The sequence below is a fragment of the Lemur catta genome, chromosome 7 (genome assembly GCF_020740605.2).
Source record: "Lemur catta isolate mLemCat1 chromosome 7, mLemCat1.pri, whole genome shotgun sequence".
Lineage (NCBI taxonomy): Eukaryota > Metazoa > Chordata > Mammalia > Primates > Lemuridae > Lemur > Lemur catta.
In genome coordinates, this window is record NC_059134.1 from 83143482 (window position 1) to 83159704 (window position 16223).

The following is a 16223-nucleotide window of genomic DNA, read 5'->3' on the forward strand; positions in this document are numbered from 1 at the left end:
ATGAGCCAGGAGACCTGTGTGGCTAGAGTAAAAAATAGGAGATAAAATCAGAAGCATAAGAGGGCAGCAACTGGATTACTTAGTGTATTGAGGATCATTGTAAGAACTTTGGCTTTTACTTGTGAGATGGGAAGCCATTGGAAAGGCCTGAGCAGAGGGGTTTCATGATTTGACTTTAGTTTTTAAGAGAATGACTCAGGCTGAGGATGAAGGGCAGGAGGGGCAAGAGCAGAAGCTAGGAGTCCAGTTAAGAGATATGATAATTTCTTGCCTATTAAATGATTGGAGTTAGCATAGATTTATAAGGAACACCACCCACCCACCCCCAAAACTCCCCTGATATTGATAAATTAGATTGATCATTATTCTCACTCTTTGGAAGTTTTGTTTAGCATGGCTTACATTGTGAGTTTTTTAAAGTAGACTTTATTTTTGAGAACTGTTGTAGATTTATACAAAAATCGAGAAGATAGTTCCTGTATACCCTCTTCCCAGTTTTCTCTACATTTCTTACAATTAATAAACCAATATTGACACATTATTATTAACTAAAGTTGATAGTTTATTCAGATTTCCATAGTTCTTACTTAACATCTTTTTCTGTCTCTCCAGGGAAACCACATTACATTTATTTATCTTGTTTCCTCTTATCTGTGACAGTTTCTCAGGCTTACTTTGTCTTTGATGACCTTTACAGATTTGAGGAGTAATGGTTAGGTATTTTGTAGGATGCCCTTCTTTTGGAATTTGCTTGATGTTTTTCCTCATGATTAGACTGGTATTATGGGTTTTTGGGAGGGAGACCATAGAAGCAAAGTGTCATTTTCATCACATCATATTAAGGGTACATACTGTCAACATGATTTATCATCGTTAATAATGACCTTTATCCCCTGGTTGAGGTATTATTTGTCAGGTTTCTACACTGTAAAGTTACTCTTTTTTACCCCTTTCAATATTATACTCTTTGGAAGGACGTCACTCTGTACAGGCCAAATGTAAGGAGTGGGGAGTTATGGTTCCCCCTCCTCGAGGGTAGAGAATTGACATCTAAGTTACTTGGAATTCTTTAAGGGAGATTTGTCTCTTTCCTTCTATTTATTTATTTGTTCAGTCATTTAATTAATATCAGTACAGACTCATGGATATTTATACTTTAGGTTATAATCCAGTACTACTGTTCTGTTGCTTAAAATGTTCCAGCTGTGGTCCTTAGGACCTTTTTCAATTAGCTTGTGTTCCTTTAACATAAATAGAGAATATTTTTCCCTCTTTCTTTCTCTCTCCTCCTTCCTTTCTTTCTTCTACCACTATCTTACTTTATGGCACTGTAAGATACTTCAGGCTCATCTTGTATATTTTCTGCCCCAGTATTATAATCAGCCATTTCTCCAAGGAGCCTTTGTTCCTTTGTCTTAGAGAATAGTATTAGAAACCAAGATCTGGGCACTAGATATACTTTTTGCTGCTAGGGTATCTATCATTGTTTCTAGGCTCTGTCAGCCAGAGTAAGGACATATATTTGTGTAGATTATTTTAATATAGAGAGTGATTGCTATGATATTTGAAAAGCAGATAAAATGGTATGAGTATTTTGAAAATAACAGTTGGGCATTTCAAATTATACTTAAATGAGTGGCAAAAGAATGAATTTGGATTCCTACCTCACAGTCAAGTTAACTCAAAATGGATCAGTGGGCCTAAATGTAAAAGCTAAAGCTAAAAAAGCTCTTAGAGAAAACTTAGGCTTAAATCTTCATGACTTTGCATTAGGTAGTGATTTTCTGTTTTTTTTCTTTTCTTTTCTTTCTTTCTTTCTTTTTTTTTTTTCTTTTTTGAGACAGGATCTCACTCTGTTGTCTGGGCTGGAGTGCAGTGATATCATCATAGCTCACTGCAACCTCAATCTCCTGGGCTCAAGTGATCTTCCTGCCTCAGCCTCCTAAGTAGTACAGGTGTATGCTACCATGCCTGGTTAATTTTTCTTTTTTTTTTTTTTTTTTTTTTTTTTTTTGAGACAGAGTCTCACTTTGTTGCCCGGGCTAGAGTGAGTGCCGTGGCGTCAGCCTAGCTCACAGCAACCTCAAACTCCTGGGCTTAAGCGATCCTACTGCCTCAGCCTCCCGAGTAGCTGGGACTACAGGCATGAGCCACCATGCCCGGCTAATTTTTTCTATATATATTTTTAGTTGGCCAGATAATTTATTTCTATTTTTAGTAGAGACGGGGTCTCACTCAGGCTGGTCTCGAACTCCTGACCTGGAGCGATCCACCCGCCTCGGCCTCCCAGAGGGCTAGGATTACAGGCGTGAGCCACCGCGCCCGGCCTATCTGGTTAATTTTTCTATTTTTTGTAGAAACAGTGTCTCACTATGTTATTCAGGCTTGTTTTGAACTCCTGGCTTCAAACAGTCCTCCTCCCTTTGCCTCCCCAAGTGCTAAGAGTACAGGCATGAGCCACTGCACCTGGCCTACATAGTGATTTCTTAGATGTGCCATTAAAAGCATGAATGACAAAGGAAAAAAATAAGTTGGACTTCATCAAAATTAAAAACTTTTATTCTGCAAATGATACCATCAAGAAACTGAAAAGATGACCCACAGAATGGAAAACAATGTTTAAAAATCATATTTATCAGGGACTTGTATCTAGCATATTTAAAGAACTCTCACACTTCAATAGTAAAAAGGCAACCCAATTAAAACATGGGCAAAATGTCTGAATAGATATTTGACCATTGACAAGTGGTCTATAAGCACATGCAAAGATGTTCAACATTATTAGTCATCATTGGTTAAGTGCAAATCAAAAACCACAGTGAGATACCACTTTACCTACGAGGATATCTGTTATGTACAATAAAAAATACTAACAATAAGAAGTATTGGTGAAAATATTGAGAAATTTTAACACTTAAACTTTGCTGGTGGGAATGTAAAGTAGTACAGCCATTTTGGAAAACTGGCCATTCCTCAAAATATTAAATAAGGGGTTATCATATGACCCAGCAATTCCATTCCTGGGTATATATATACCCAGAACAAATAAAAACACCACAATTACTTGTACATGAATGTTCATAGCATCATTAGTCATAATACCCAAAAAGTAGAAATAACCCAAATGTCCATCAACTGATGAACAAACAAAATGTGGTATTTCCATACAGTAAAATATATTCAGCTCTACAAGGGAATGAGGTACAGATATGTTCATGTTGTAATATGGATGAACCTTGAAAACACATTAAGTTAAAGAAGCCAGTCACAAAAGGCCACATGTAATATGATTCATGTTTATGAAATATTTTGAATGGATAAATCCAGAGAGACAGAAAATAGATTAGTGATTGCCAGTGGCTGGGTGGGGGGTAATAAGAACTTACTTCTCATGGGTACATGTTTATTTTGGGGATGATAAAATATTCTAAAATTAAATTGTGGTAATAGTTGCACAACTCAGAATATTCTAAAAATCACCGATTAGCACACTTTAAAAGGGTAACCTTTATGGTATATGAATTGTATTTCAAAGCTGTTATTTTTACAAAAACATTTAGAACAAAATAAAAGTGAGATACTTAGGGATAAGTTTAACAAAATATATGTAAGAATTGTATACTAAACACTGTAAAAGATTGCTGAGAGCAATTAAAAACCTGAAACAAATAAATATACCATACTCACGGATTAGAAGATTCAATATTTTTTAAATGTTAGTTTTCCCCAAATTGATGTATAGATTAAATGCAATTTTTGTGTAGAAATTGACAAACTGACTCTAAAATGTATGTAGAAACCTACCATAGCCAAAACAATTTTAAAAAAGAACAAAGTTGGAAGATTTGCATTACTAAATTCAAGACTTAATATGAAGCTACAGTTACCAAGATTGTGTGTTATGAACAGACATATTGGTTAATGTAACAGAATAGTCATAAAATAGAACCCCAATTATATGGTTAGTTGATTTTTGACAGAGGTACCAAAGCAATTCAACAGGTAAAGAATAGTCTTTTCAGCTGGGCATGTGGCACACACCTGTAGTCCCAGCTACTCAAGTGGCTGAGGCAGGAGGATCGCTTGAGCCTAAGTGCCACTGGACTCTAGCCTGGGCAACGGAGCGAGGCCTTGTCCCGATTTATTTTTAAAAATTTTAAAAAATTGGAAAAAAAGAATAATCTTTTCACCATATAGTGCTGAGACAATTGCATATTCAAATGTTTTGAAAAATGAATTCAAACCCTTACTTCACACTATGTATAAAAAATTAACTCCAAATGGATCAAAGACCTAAATGGAAAAGTCAGCAGTATAAAACTTACAAGAAAAACACAAGAGAAGATCTCTGAGATCTTGCATTAGGCAAAGATATCTTAGCTACAACACTGAAAGTACAATTAATAAATGAAAAATTGATCAAAATTAAGAACTTTTCTTCTAAAGATAATATTATAAGAATGAAAGCCACGAGCTGGAAGAAAATATTTGCAAAATATATCTGGCCAAGAACTTGATTCCAGAATATAAAAGCAACTCCCAAAACTCAGTAATGGAAAACAAACAGTCCAATGAAAATGGGCAAAAGAAGACTTCTGCATGGCAGATGAGCAGTGATCCTCGGCATTGTTATTAAGAAATGCAAATTATCCCTGGTGTGGTCTAGTGGTTAGGAAAAAGAAAAAAAATGCAAATTAAAACCACAGTGAATCCTAGCACTCTGGGAGGCCAAAGTGAGAGCATTGCTTGAGCGCAGGAGTTCAAGACCAGCCTGGGCAACAGCGAGACCCAGTCTCTACTAAAAATAGAAAAATAAGCTGGGCGTGGTGGTGCATACCTGTAGTCCCAGGTACTTGGGAGGGTGAGGCAGGAGAATCCCTTGAGTTTGAGGTTGCAGTGAGCTGTGATGACGCCACTGCACTCTAGCCTGGGCAACTAAGTGAGACTCTGTCTCCAAAAAAGGGGGCGGGGGCGGGGGCAGGGGCAGGAAATACTTGTTCTGGGCTACTCTACAAATGTTTGAGCTTGAAATTTCTGGGTGAGTTATTAGGAATTAGTTTTAATTATTAATTTATTTGAATTAGCTGATATTCCACAGAATGTTAGAGAGGCTTTAGAAATTATTTTGTCTGGTTCCCTTTTCATACAGATGAGAAAATTAGTCCAACAGTAACTGAGTCATTTATTTTAAATTTTACTGTAAGCCAGAAGTAAAGCTTGGGTGATGAATTCAGCTCGCCTGTTTTACAGGATAATACTGTTTCCACTGTACCATGTTACCTCTGCTAGTAAAAAGATTCTGTTGGAGGTAAAGTTAAATTAAGGGAAATAAAATATGTATCATTTTTTTCCTAGTATATCTTCAGTGTATTTTCCCCATTGTGACAGTATCATCAGATTGTGTTTGATCTACTGATCTACTGAGGTCAGGAATTTGGCCAAAGGTTGCTACTACTTTTGATAGTTGTTCTTTGATCATGTAGTTTGAGTTGCATATTTTTAGTCATTGATTTTTAATATCCTCTAGTTTAAGCTATGAAGAAGGACATCCCTCACACTCTGAAACAGATCTTCTTCAGAGACAGACTTTTGCAGCCTCTCATCAGCTTCCTGGATATGCTCCCACACCTCAACCTACTGGTAACAATTCTCTTGTGTATATACTACAAGTCTGGGTACATTTAGTGAATGAGAAGAAAAATTAATTTTCACATGTTGGGTTATGAATGTGTAGGACATAATTATGCTGTGGGAAATGTTAAAATGAAAATGAGATTAAAAGCCTTGATGTTTACTAATAGGGAATATCTATATAATTAATAAGTAAGAGAGCTTCATAATTCTTTGGAGGTTTTAAATTATAAATACGTTTGGTGAAATTGATATTTATTTGCTATTTCAAAATAAAACCATTTAAGGCTGTAGAATTTTTTGGCCTCGTTTTTCAGAAATTCCTTTATAAAATAGAGTCAAGAATATAATTTTATATAAGTATATATTTTTACTTTGGGGTATATTTTATCTTCAAATGTAGGTCTTTCTGGAATATTTGATACTAGTGTGAACAGCGCCAGCGCTAACACTAAAGAATCTTCAGTGATGAATTTTCTCTCTGCTGTTGAATCCCGAACTGCCCAGGCTGCTTCTTCAGGAACTATTTTTTTACCACAATTCAGGGCTCCATCCTGGCAGACAGGTGATTCTTTGTTTTCAGAATTTTTAAGTCCTATAAAAATACTGATCAAAAATATACTTTTTATGGCCTTGTTATTATGGTAATATGGCTGAGTGATTGTTAATTATTGATTTTCCAGGAACTTTAAAACCTAGAATTTTTTTAACAGCTTTAAGGTGTATAAAATTTAAGAAATTGTTATTGGCAGGAATTCAGTTTTAGCACTCTGATGAAAACTAATAAGTTGGCATTGGGAGGGTAGATAATTATTAAAGATAAACCCTAATGTAAAATTTATACTGACATTTTAAGTAGTTTTTTGTCTACCTGAGAAAAGCAAAGATTAAATTTCATTTATTTTAGTGACTTTAGGCTGGGTAGTTGGTATAGTAAAAAATAATCTTGGGACTCATTTTATCATTAGTGTTACATAAAGTTATCCTTAACTGAATAGATTAAATGAGTAATAAAAGCCATTACAGCTTGCTATTATTATATTGTACCCATTTTCCAGAAATAATTACAATGTCTATAATGTGCTTTTCCATTATTTCACTTTTCTTTTTCTTTTTCTTTTCTTTTTTTTTTTTAAGACAGGGTCTATTGCTGGTGCTAGAGTGCAGTGGCATCATCATAGGTCACTGCAACCTCAAACTCCTGGGCTCAAGTGATCCTCCTGCCTCAGCCTCCTGAATAGCTGGGACTATAGGCCTGTACCACCACCCCCAGCTAATTCTTTACTTTTTAATTTTTTTGTAGAGATGGAGCCTCAGGGTTTTGCTTTTGCCCAGTCTGGTCTTGAACCCCTGGGCTCAAGCAATCCTCCCACCTTGGTCTCCTAAAATGCTGAGATTTCAGGTGTGAGCCACTATGCCCAACCTATTTCATTTTTCTTATTTCACCTTTCAACAGTTTCTCCTCAAAAATTATTTGCATATATTTCTGGGTTTTTTTGCAATACAAAGGTTTTTTTTTTTTTTTTTTTTTAGTTTTGTCTTAAAGAAGAAATGTAGCATACTTAAGAAGATATTTGAAAGAATTAGCTATAGGAAATAGTATTTTACCATTTTGACCTAAATTCTGTTAATAGAGCTTCTCGATATGCCTTAGCAACATTTTTTTCTGCTTCTAAGGGAATAATTAATGCTTTAGTGTGAAATAAAATAATATTAAAAACATAGCTTCCTTTTTTACTTCCTGAAACAATTTTATCTTTCATATATTTAGTTAGACTTTCTATCAGTTTATTAGTCCTGAAACTTAATATTAAGAATTGAAGACCGGGCGCGGTGGCTCACACCTGTAATCCTAGCACTCTGGGAGGCCAAAGCAGGAGAATTGCTTGAGCTCAGGAGTTCGAGACCAGCCTGAGCAAGAGTGAGACCCCGTCTCTACTAAAAACAGAAAGAAATTAGCCAAACAACTGAAAACAGAAAAAATTAGCCGGGCATGGTGGTGCGTGCCTGTAGTCTCAGCTGCTGGGGAGGCTAAGGCAGGAGGATTGCTTGAGCCCAGGAGTTTGAGGTTGCTGTGAGCTAGGCTGATGCCACGGCACTCTAGCCTAGGCAACAGAGTGAGACTCTGTCTCAAAAAAAAAAAAAAAAAAAATTTTTGTTCTTTAGATATGATTTGATACATGTGACATAAAACATGTTCTTGCTTCAGAATAATCATTATAATAGAATTAATTATTCATTTGTAACTTTACATTTAGTTAAATTCTTTATTGCTGTCTACTTTTTATGTTTTAACCCCCACTTCCCGCAACACACACAAGTGGAACAAGAAGAGATACCTGGTAAGGAGCAGTAGAGTAAGTTGATTGGAGTTTCATGAGTGCTACCTGACACTGAGCAAGTCACGTTACCTCCTTGGACCCCAGTTTCCCGATTGCTAGCGTGAGGGGTTAAACTAGATTTTCCCAAAAGTCCATTCTAGTTTCTGTGACTGTATTATTTTAAACATTTCCAAGTGCTATTTATTCTTTCCAGTGCCACTAGATGTTTTTTATTTTTATAGTATTATATAAAGCATTTAAACAGTAAAAAGGTGTATATAGTGGAAAATGGTAGTTCCTAACTATAGTCCTATTTTTTAGAGAAGAGTTAACAGTTTGGTATGTATTCTTCTTAGACATCTATGTATCCACTTAATGTTTATAGCAACATTATTATTAGGGTATGTCATAATTATTTGTTTGATCCTTGTTGATGGACATCTTGGTTGTTTCTGCTTGTTATAAATAATAACTATAATGAATATCTTGTACAAATATGTTTGTGTCCACTTATTTCTATAGAATAAATTTCTAAAAATAGAACTTTTTGGATCACAAGGATATACACATTTTTACTTTTGCTATATGTGTCTAGAGTGCTGTCCTGAATGGTACTTTATTAATTTCTGATCAACTTTTCATGATAAGCATGCATCTGTTCTTACTGGGAATTTGTTCATAGGAAGTCAAAACTTGAAATGCAAGAGATTTTTTAAATGAATATATTTTGGTGAAAGAAACTGTACAGCTTGGAGTTAACTCACTGGTATTTTTAGATTTATTTATCATGTTAGATGTAGGCAATTTAGTGTTGATGTTTCAATTTAAATGTTATATATTTTAGGTTGTCCATTAGTATTTTGCTTTGGGATTTCAGGGTAAATTAATCATTAGAGATTATATACATTTTTATTGGCTTCTTAATTTTCATATGGCCTTATCCAACTAATTATAAGCTCATTTATATATCAGTTATAGATGTGAATTGTAACTTTGTTTTTACTTTAAGAAAGCTAGCTATTCTGAGGCCATAATCATACCTGTAATCCTAGCAATTTGGGAAACCAAGGCGAGAGGATTGCTTGAGCCCAAGGGTTCAAGATAAGTCCAGGAAACATAGTGAGACCTCGTCTCTACAAAACATAAAAGTAAAATTAGCTGGTGTTGGTGGTGTGTGCCTGTAGTCCCAGCTATTCAGGAGGTTGAAGCAAGAGGATCTCTCTTGAGCCCAGGAGTTTGAGGTTACAGTGAGCTATGATGATGCCACTGCACTTTAGCCTTGGCAACAGAGGAAGACCCTGTCTCAAAAACACAAAATCAAAAGAAAAAAGAAAGCTAACTATTTTGAAATGCAATTTTCAAAATTTACTTGCAGAACTAATTTGTCAGGCTTTTAAGTCTTATAAACATTTTGACACGTTAGATAAGGGTTAGATAAGTCACTGCTATGGAAACATATATTTAAGTGTTTGTTCTGTGATTGCATAAAAATCTTTGTGCCTTCTCTTCATAGGCATGCATTCCTCAGCAGCAACTGAGCTGTTTGTTACTGGACCTTTGCCAAGCACTGGAACACTTCCACCATCTGCCCTCCCTGCATATCAGCATCCCACCACCTTCAGCAATAGAAACTTTGCTACCACCTCACCTTTGGTGCTTCAGGACTCAACTTTTAACACTACATCAAATGGAATTTTAAATCCTCATGACCCTTTGCTACAAATCAAGACTTCCCAGGGAACTGTTCCAACTGCGTTAGCATTCGAGCGTCTGGGCAGTTCTGCGTTAAGTAACAGCATACCACCTCAGTCTTCAACATATCGCTCAGCTCAAGAATCTGCTCCCCATCTTTTACAACCTCAGTTTAGTTTGTTGCCTTCAGCACTTGGGGGAGCCCAGCAAACTCCTCAAGCCTACAGTTCAACTCTCTTTACTAGTTCTACTGCTTCCATTGAAAGAGCTCTTCTTCGAGAATGTAGTGTTATTAAACACCATCAGCGGCCTTCAGGTACCCAGTCTATTCAGGCACAACTGACTGGTTCACATCACTCCTTACATAGTTATCTATCAAATGCAAGTGTAGTTAATTTTCAGGAAACAACCAGGCAGTCATCTTTATCCTGTAGCGCAATTGGAGATTCCACTCAGGTGAGCAATGGAGGATTGCAACAGAAGACCTCCCAGGTCTCAGTTGAGCTTGCTCAGTCTTATTCATCTGTAATTCCATCATCAGGGTATCTTCCTTCTAGTACAAAAGTAAAAAGCTGTTCTATAGAACAACCACTAACATCAACTAAGAACCCCAAACCTCAAAGTATAATTCCTCCTGTGCAAACACTAAGTTATTCAACACCTTTACATAACCAGAGTTCTGTAGTATCGGGCCAAGCACAAATTTATTCTACAGCGCAGCTACCAAGCCTTTTATCAGTTAGTCAGTCCCAAAATTATGGTTTAGTACAGCCACATAATGTGCCATCTATTGTTCATTCACAGGTTTATAGGTCCAGCAAGGTTGAGAAATTGCCATCCATATATAAAACATTGACTTTTTCTGGGTCATCTCAGACTATAACTTCTGAAAATCAGACACTTAATTATTCATCTAATCAGCAAGAAGTATTATCTTCAGTCACAAATGAGAATTTTCCTGCTCAAACAAGAGAGCTGTCTTCAGTCAGTCAGTCTCAAAGTTACTCATCAGGTCACTCTCAGGGTTTATCACCAGTTAGCCAGACACAGGTTAGTTATTCATCTCAATCACAAGTTTTGTCAGTTGTTAGTCCTTCAGAAAACTATGCTTCTGGGCAGTCCCTGACATTAACAGCCCCTTCTCTTTCTTATTCTTCTGCCTCTCGGGCTCAGAATTTGCCAGATTCTAGCCCAACCCAAAATTATATTTCTATGCATTCTTCCCAAAATGTTCAGACTCAAGAGTCATCATCTCCCCAGTCCCAGAAGTTTTTGCCTACTGTCCAGTCACCTTTTGCATCCTCTACTCATTGTCAGACGTTGCAGAGTAACATACCTTCCCCTGATCCAAAGTCTTACGCTGACAGAAAACTTGATTCAGATGTGTATACATCTTCAAAGGAAGAAGATGATTTTCCAATGCAAGAGTTACAAGTATTGCAGCCACAAGCATCTCTTGAGTCATCAACCCAGAGGCTGTCTGATGGGGAAATTAATGCTCAAGAATCAACTTACAAGGTGTCAAAAGCAGATGACAGATATTCTCAGAGTGTAATCAGAAGTAATTCCCATCTTGAAGATCAAGTTGTTGGGATTGCTCTACAAGGGTCAAAAAAAGAAGAAAGCATGGTTGGTTCAGTGACACAACTTAACCAACAAATTGGCCAAGTCAATAACGCAGCTACTGTTGATCTTAAGAAAGCAACTAATTTAATACAAACGCCACAAGTAAGGTTGAATGCTAAAGACCTAAACCAACAGCATTCTCTTATACATAAGGTGCATGAAACCAAGGTCCAGGAACAACATGATCAAATTATTAATGCCTCATCTCAAATTCAAATCCCAAATCATGCTTTAGGACACGGCCATCAAGCATCTCTTTCTAATACACAGGTCCTTTTAGATTCTGCCTGTGATTTACAAATTCTTCAGCAGTCAATATTGCAGGCAGGTTTAGGACAAGTAAAGGCATCTTTACAAGCACAGCGTGTTCAAAGTCCTCAACAAATAGCACATCCTTTCCTTCAGATGGATGGTCATATTATTCAGAGCAATGGTGATCATTCTCAGCAGCAGCTCCATCCTCAAACTCCTGAAATTATGAAAATGGACCTCTCTGAGTCTTCAAAACAATTACAACAACATCTAACAACAAAGGGCCATTTTAGTGAAACAAATCAACATGATTCAAAAAATCAGTTTGTTTCTCTTGGATCAATATGTTTCCCAGAGGCAATGCTTCTCAGTGATGAAAGAAATATTTTGTCAAACGTAGATGATATTTTAGCAGCTACAGCAGCAGCTTGTGGGGTTACGCCTTCTGATTTTTCCAAGTCAACTTCAAATGAAACTATGCAGGCTGTTGAAGATGGTGACTCTAAATCTCATTTTCAGCAGTCATTAGATGTCAGTCATGTGACTTCCGATTTTAACTCTATAACAGCTACAGTTGGAAAGTCACAGAATATAAATGATATTTCCTTAAATGGAAATCAGGTTACTGTAAACCTTTCACCAGTCCCCACCCTTCAGTCAGAAATGACTCTTGAACAACAGCACATTGAAACACCTGGTCAAAATCTACCAACTAAAGTAACTTCAGCAGTGGTTGGACCAAGTCATGAAGTCCAGGAGCAAAGTTCTGGCCCATTCAAGAAACAGTCTGCTACCAATCATGAATCTGAAGAAGACAGCGAAGTTCCTGTTGATAGTACATTAAATAATAACAGAAACCAAGAGTTTGTTTCTAGTAGTCAAAGTATAAGTGGAGAGAGTGCTACATCAGAGAATGAATTTACCTTAGGGGGTGATGACAGTGGTGTGTCAATGAACCCAGTTAGGAGCACACTTGCACTGCTGGCCATGGCCCAACCTGGGGATGCAATCAGTGTCAAGATTGAAGAAGAAAACCAAGATTTAATCCATTTTAACCTTCAAAAGAAAACAGCTAAAGGTAAAGGGCAAGTTAAAGAGGAAGACAACAGTAATCAGAAACAGCTAAAAAGACCTGTCCAAGGCAAACGCCAGAATCCAAGGGGAACAGATATATATTTACCATATACTCCTCCTTCCTCAGAAAGCTGCCATGATGGTTATCAGCATCAAGAAAAAATGAGGCAAAAGATCAAAGAAGTGGAGGAAAAACAGCCAGAAGTCAAAACAGGATTTATTGCTTCTTTCTTAGATTTTCTGAAATCTGGGCCCAAGCAGCAGTTTTCCACTCTTGCTGTACGAATGCCTAACAGGACTAGACGGCCAGGGACCCAGATGGTTCGTACATTTTGTCCCCCACCACTTCCAAAGACTTTATCTACAACACCCACACTTTTAGTGTCTGAAAGTGGGGGTAACGGTCCATCAGAAAAAGTTGATAATGAACTTAAAAATTTGGAACATTTATCTTCATTTTCTTCTGATGAAGATGATCCTGGAGTGTGCAGTCATGATATTTATAAAAGCATCTCTACTCCTTTAACTGCTTTGGATGCTACTTCTGATAAAAAGAAGAAAACAGGTAAAGTTTTAAATTTGTGATGCCCAATTATGACTTTCTACTGTTATCTTTCTAACTATAGTCTGCATTTGAAGCTTTTTTAGCTTAAAGCAGGTCTACAAATAAATCTTCAGGACAAAATACATAGGTAGGTATCTTAGGGACTTATTTTATTTTTTAATTTTCCTTGCCCGTAGGATAGGTCTGGGTTTTAGGTTGAGTAGTTCTGGTTTCTCTTGGCTTTTTGACACAGGCAGCATAATTTATGCAGTATGCTATCCAGACTTCTATAATCTAAGACATCTTGAAATAGTTTATGGATATGAGGCACTGTATTGGGGGTCCTGTTATGGTACAAACCTGGCATATTTTCTTGGTATGCCAATTTTACCTGAAGATGAACATTTTAGTGTTAAATATGGTTATGTCATATGCAATATGCATATTTTATAATTAAGATAAAATTTTAAAATTTTGTGCTGGCATCAAATTATATACCCAAATCTTTGGGTATCTGTTTCACTTTACTCTATGGTTAAGGGAACTTGAGAGGAAATGTTTAAGAAGCAGTATCTTATGTAAAATAATTGACAGGTAAGTATAAAAGTTACTTTTTTAAGAAACATGCCAAAGAGAAATTTATAACAATAATATAGCTACCAGGAACTAGTAACAGTGTTGTGAGATATGCATTGTTTCCTCTAGTACACAGATGATACAAACTGAGAGTAAATCAATTGTGTAGGTTGATACAGCTACTAAATCACAGAGCTGGAATCTGAACCCAGATTTGTCTGGTTCTAGAGCCTGTCTTCCTGCTGAGCTATTAAGTACAAATAGGGTGGTGCTTTAAGAGTTAAACTTTGTTTAGTAATGTACTTCTCATCTTCTCTCTGGATTTGAAACTACCTTTTATCTACTATGATGATATGAAACAACTGGTGTCTGATAATTTCTAAAGAATTCTCATTTTGTTACACAGGGAAATTAGCATAATGGAAAGTCAGTCTTAGATTCAAAGATATTACTATGGATGCGGCTAATCCTAGCTCCCCCCCTTTCCCCAATTCAGAGTGCTTTGCAATTTTTATTCTTTTTTTTTTTTTTTTTTTTTTTTTTTTGAGACAGAGTCTCACTCTGTTGCCTGGGCTAGAGTGAGTGCCGTGGCATCATCCTAGCTCACAGCAACCTCAAACTGGACTCAAGCAATCCTTCTGCCTCAGCCTCCCGAGTAGCTGGGACTACAGGCACGTGTCACCATGCCCGGCTAATTTTTTCTATATATTTTTTTTTTAGCTGTCCATATAATTTCTTTCTATTTTTAGTAGAGACGGGGTCTCGCTCTTGCTCAGGCTGGTCTCGAACTCCTGAGCTCAAACAATCCGCCCACCTCGGCCTCCCAGAGTGCTAGGATTCCAGGCGTGAGCCACCGCGCCTGGCCTGCAATTATTATTCTTATATTGCCTCTTACATTCCTAGAGCAAACCTTTTGTAATCTCTGTTCTAAAACATGAGTCTAAAACTACTTTCTTCTAGACATCCATTATCTCATTTTAGTTAAAATTATCACTATCAACCCAGTCCTTAACTCTTAGGTCTTTGAAGTTCTTTTTTTTACCATCCTTGTTGCCTAATCTGCAAGAACCCATCATCTCTTACTTGAACTATTGCAACAGACTACAACATTCTACTTTCATTAGAATCTTCCTCCTCATTCCATCGTCCGCATTGTCATCAGATTTATCTTTGTATAAAAGGAAAGCTGATTGTTACTTCTGCTTTGAAACACCTCTTTATGCTTCATGGGAAAAAATAAAGATAATATGTAAAAGTTTTCCTTTTTCCGTGTTTTTACTCTTTCCACTTTCCTTCTTCTGTAACTACTGATTTTCTCATTGTTTCTTGGACGTCTAACCGCCTTTCACGATTATGAGCCTTTGAACAGATTTTTCTCTACCTAGGCTGCTCTCTTCCCCATTTTTTAGTCCAGTAGATACTTAGTTATCTTTCAAAAATATTTTCAATGTCATTTTGTGGAAGCCACTCCAGGCAGAATTAGTGTTCTTATCCTTTGAATTCCCACAGCCCTTACTTGTCTATGAAAGCATTTACTTTTGTGTTTTAATTTATTCTTTTACACTTCTATATATTTCAGTAGTGTGAGTTCCTTTAGGCCAGTGAATGGTTATAGTTAAGAACTTAGGCTTTGTAGTTAAATCACGTTAGGTACAAATCCTAGCTTAATAGTGGTGTGACTTTAGGGTGTGTTCCTCATCTGTAAAATGGGACTATGACATAGTATATTGTATCCTCCTCCTAGGGTTTTTGAAAGGATTCAGAGACATGAGATTTATAAATATGGAAAGGGGAACTTTATTTCTTATGATGGGTTACAGCCTGCATGCTGAGAAGCAGAACCTCCAGTTGACACTGAAAACAAGCAGGAAGGAAGGGTGAGACAGGAGTTTTATGCTAAACAGGTTGGCTAAACATACACATTTAACAGGTTATGGGAGAAGCTGTGAAATTCATGAAAGGGGGTTGCACCCATGTGTGATAGGTAAACATATCTTACATATATCCTATGTTCACCTTGGGGGACAAGGTTAACATTAAAACTTAGGACACAAGGCACTTTGTGTGCAGCCTCCATAATCCAGCCAGAACCAGTCTAGGGTTAGTGGTCATTTATTAGGGAGGAATGCTTTGTAAGCTGGTCTGCTGTCCTGTTGAAATTGTAATAAGAGAGGGGACTCTGGCTAAGGCACTAACCTGGTTGAATTTTAAGTCAGTGGAGGAGTCTTCTGTTCTTTTTATTTTTTCAGGGATAGTTTCTGTTTAACTCTTAGGAGGAAGCATGATTGACCTCTCATCACCTCATGGCTGGGAAACTTCGTTTTTAAAGTTTTTCTGGAGTCTCCTTGGCCAAGGGAATCTGTTCAGTCAGGGGAGTTCAGGGTTTTATTTTTATTCCACAGTAGATACCCAATAAATGTTAGTTGAATATATCCTCATTCGAGGATATATAAAAGAAAAGTAGAACATTAAGGTAACCATGAGTTAAATAGTTGGGATTTGCTTTT

The 16223-nt window shown here is 36.8% G+C and overlaps 1 protein-coding gene across 1 annotated transcript in view; it reads left to right on the forward strand.

Moving 5' to 3' along the window:
* Positions 1-16223, forward strand: part of QSER1 (glutamine and serine rich 1) — a 75486-nt gene that overhangs the window by 25574 nt on the left and 33689 nt on the right. The window contains 3 exon segments of the mRNA XM_045557748.1: positions 5528-5640; positions 6035-6196; positions 9466-13161. Of these exon segments, the coding sequence (XP_045413704.1) occupies positions 6100-6196; positions 9466-13161 (3793 nt within the window). The 5' untranslated portion in view covers positions 5528-5640; positions 6035-6099.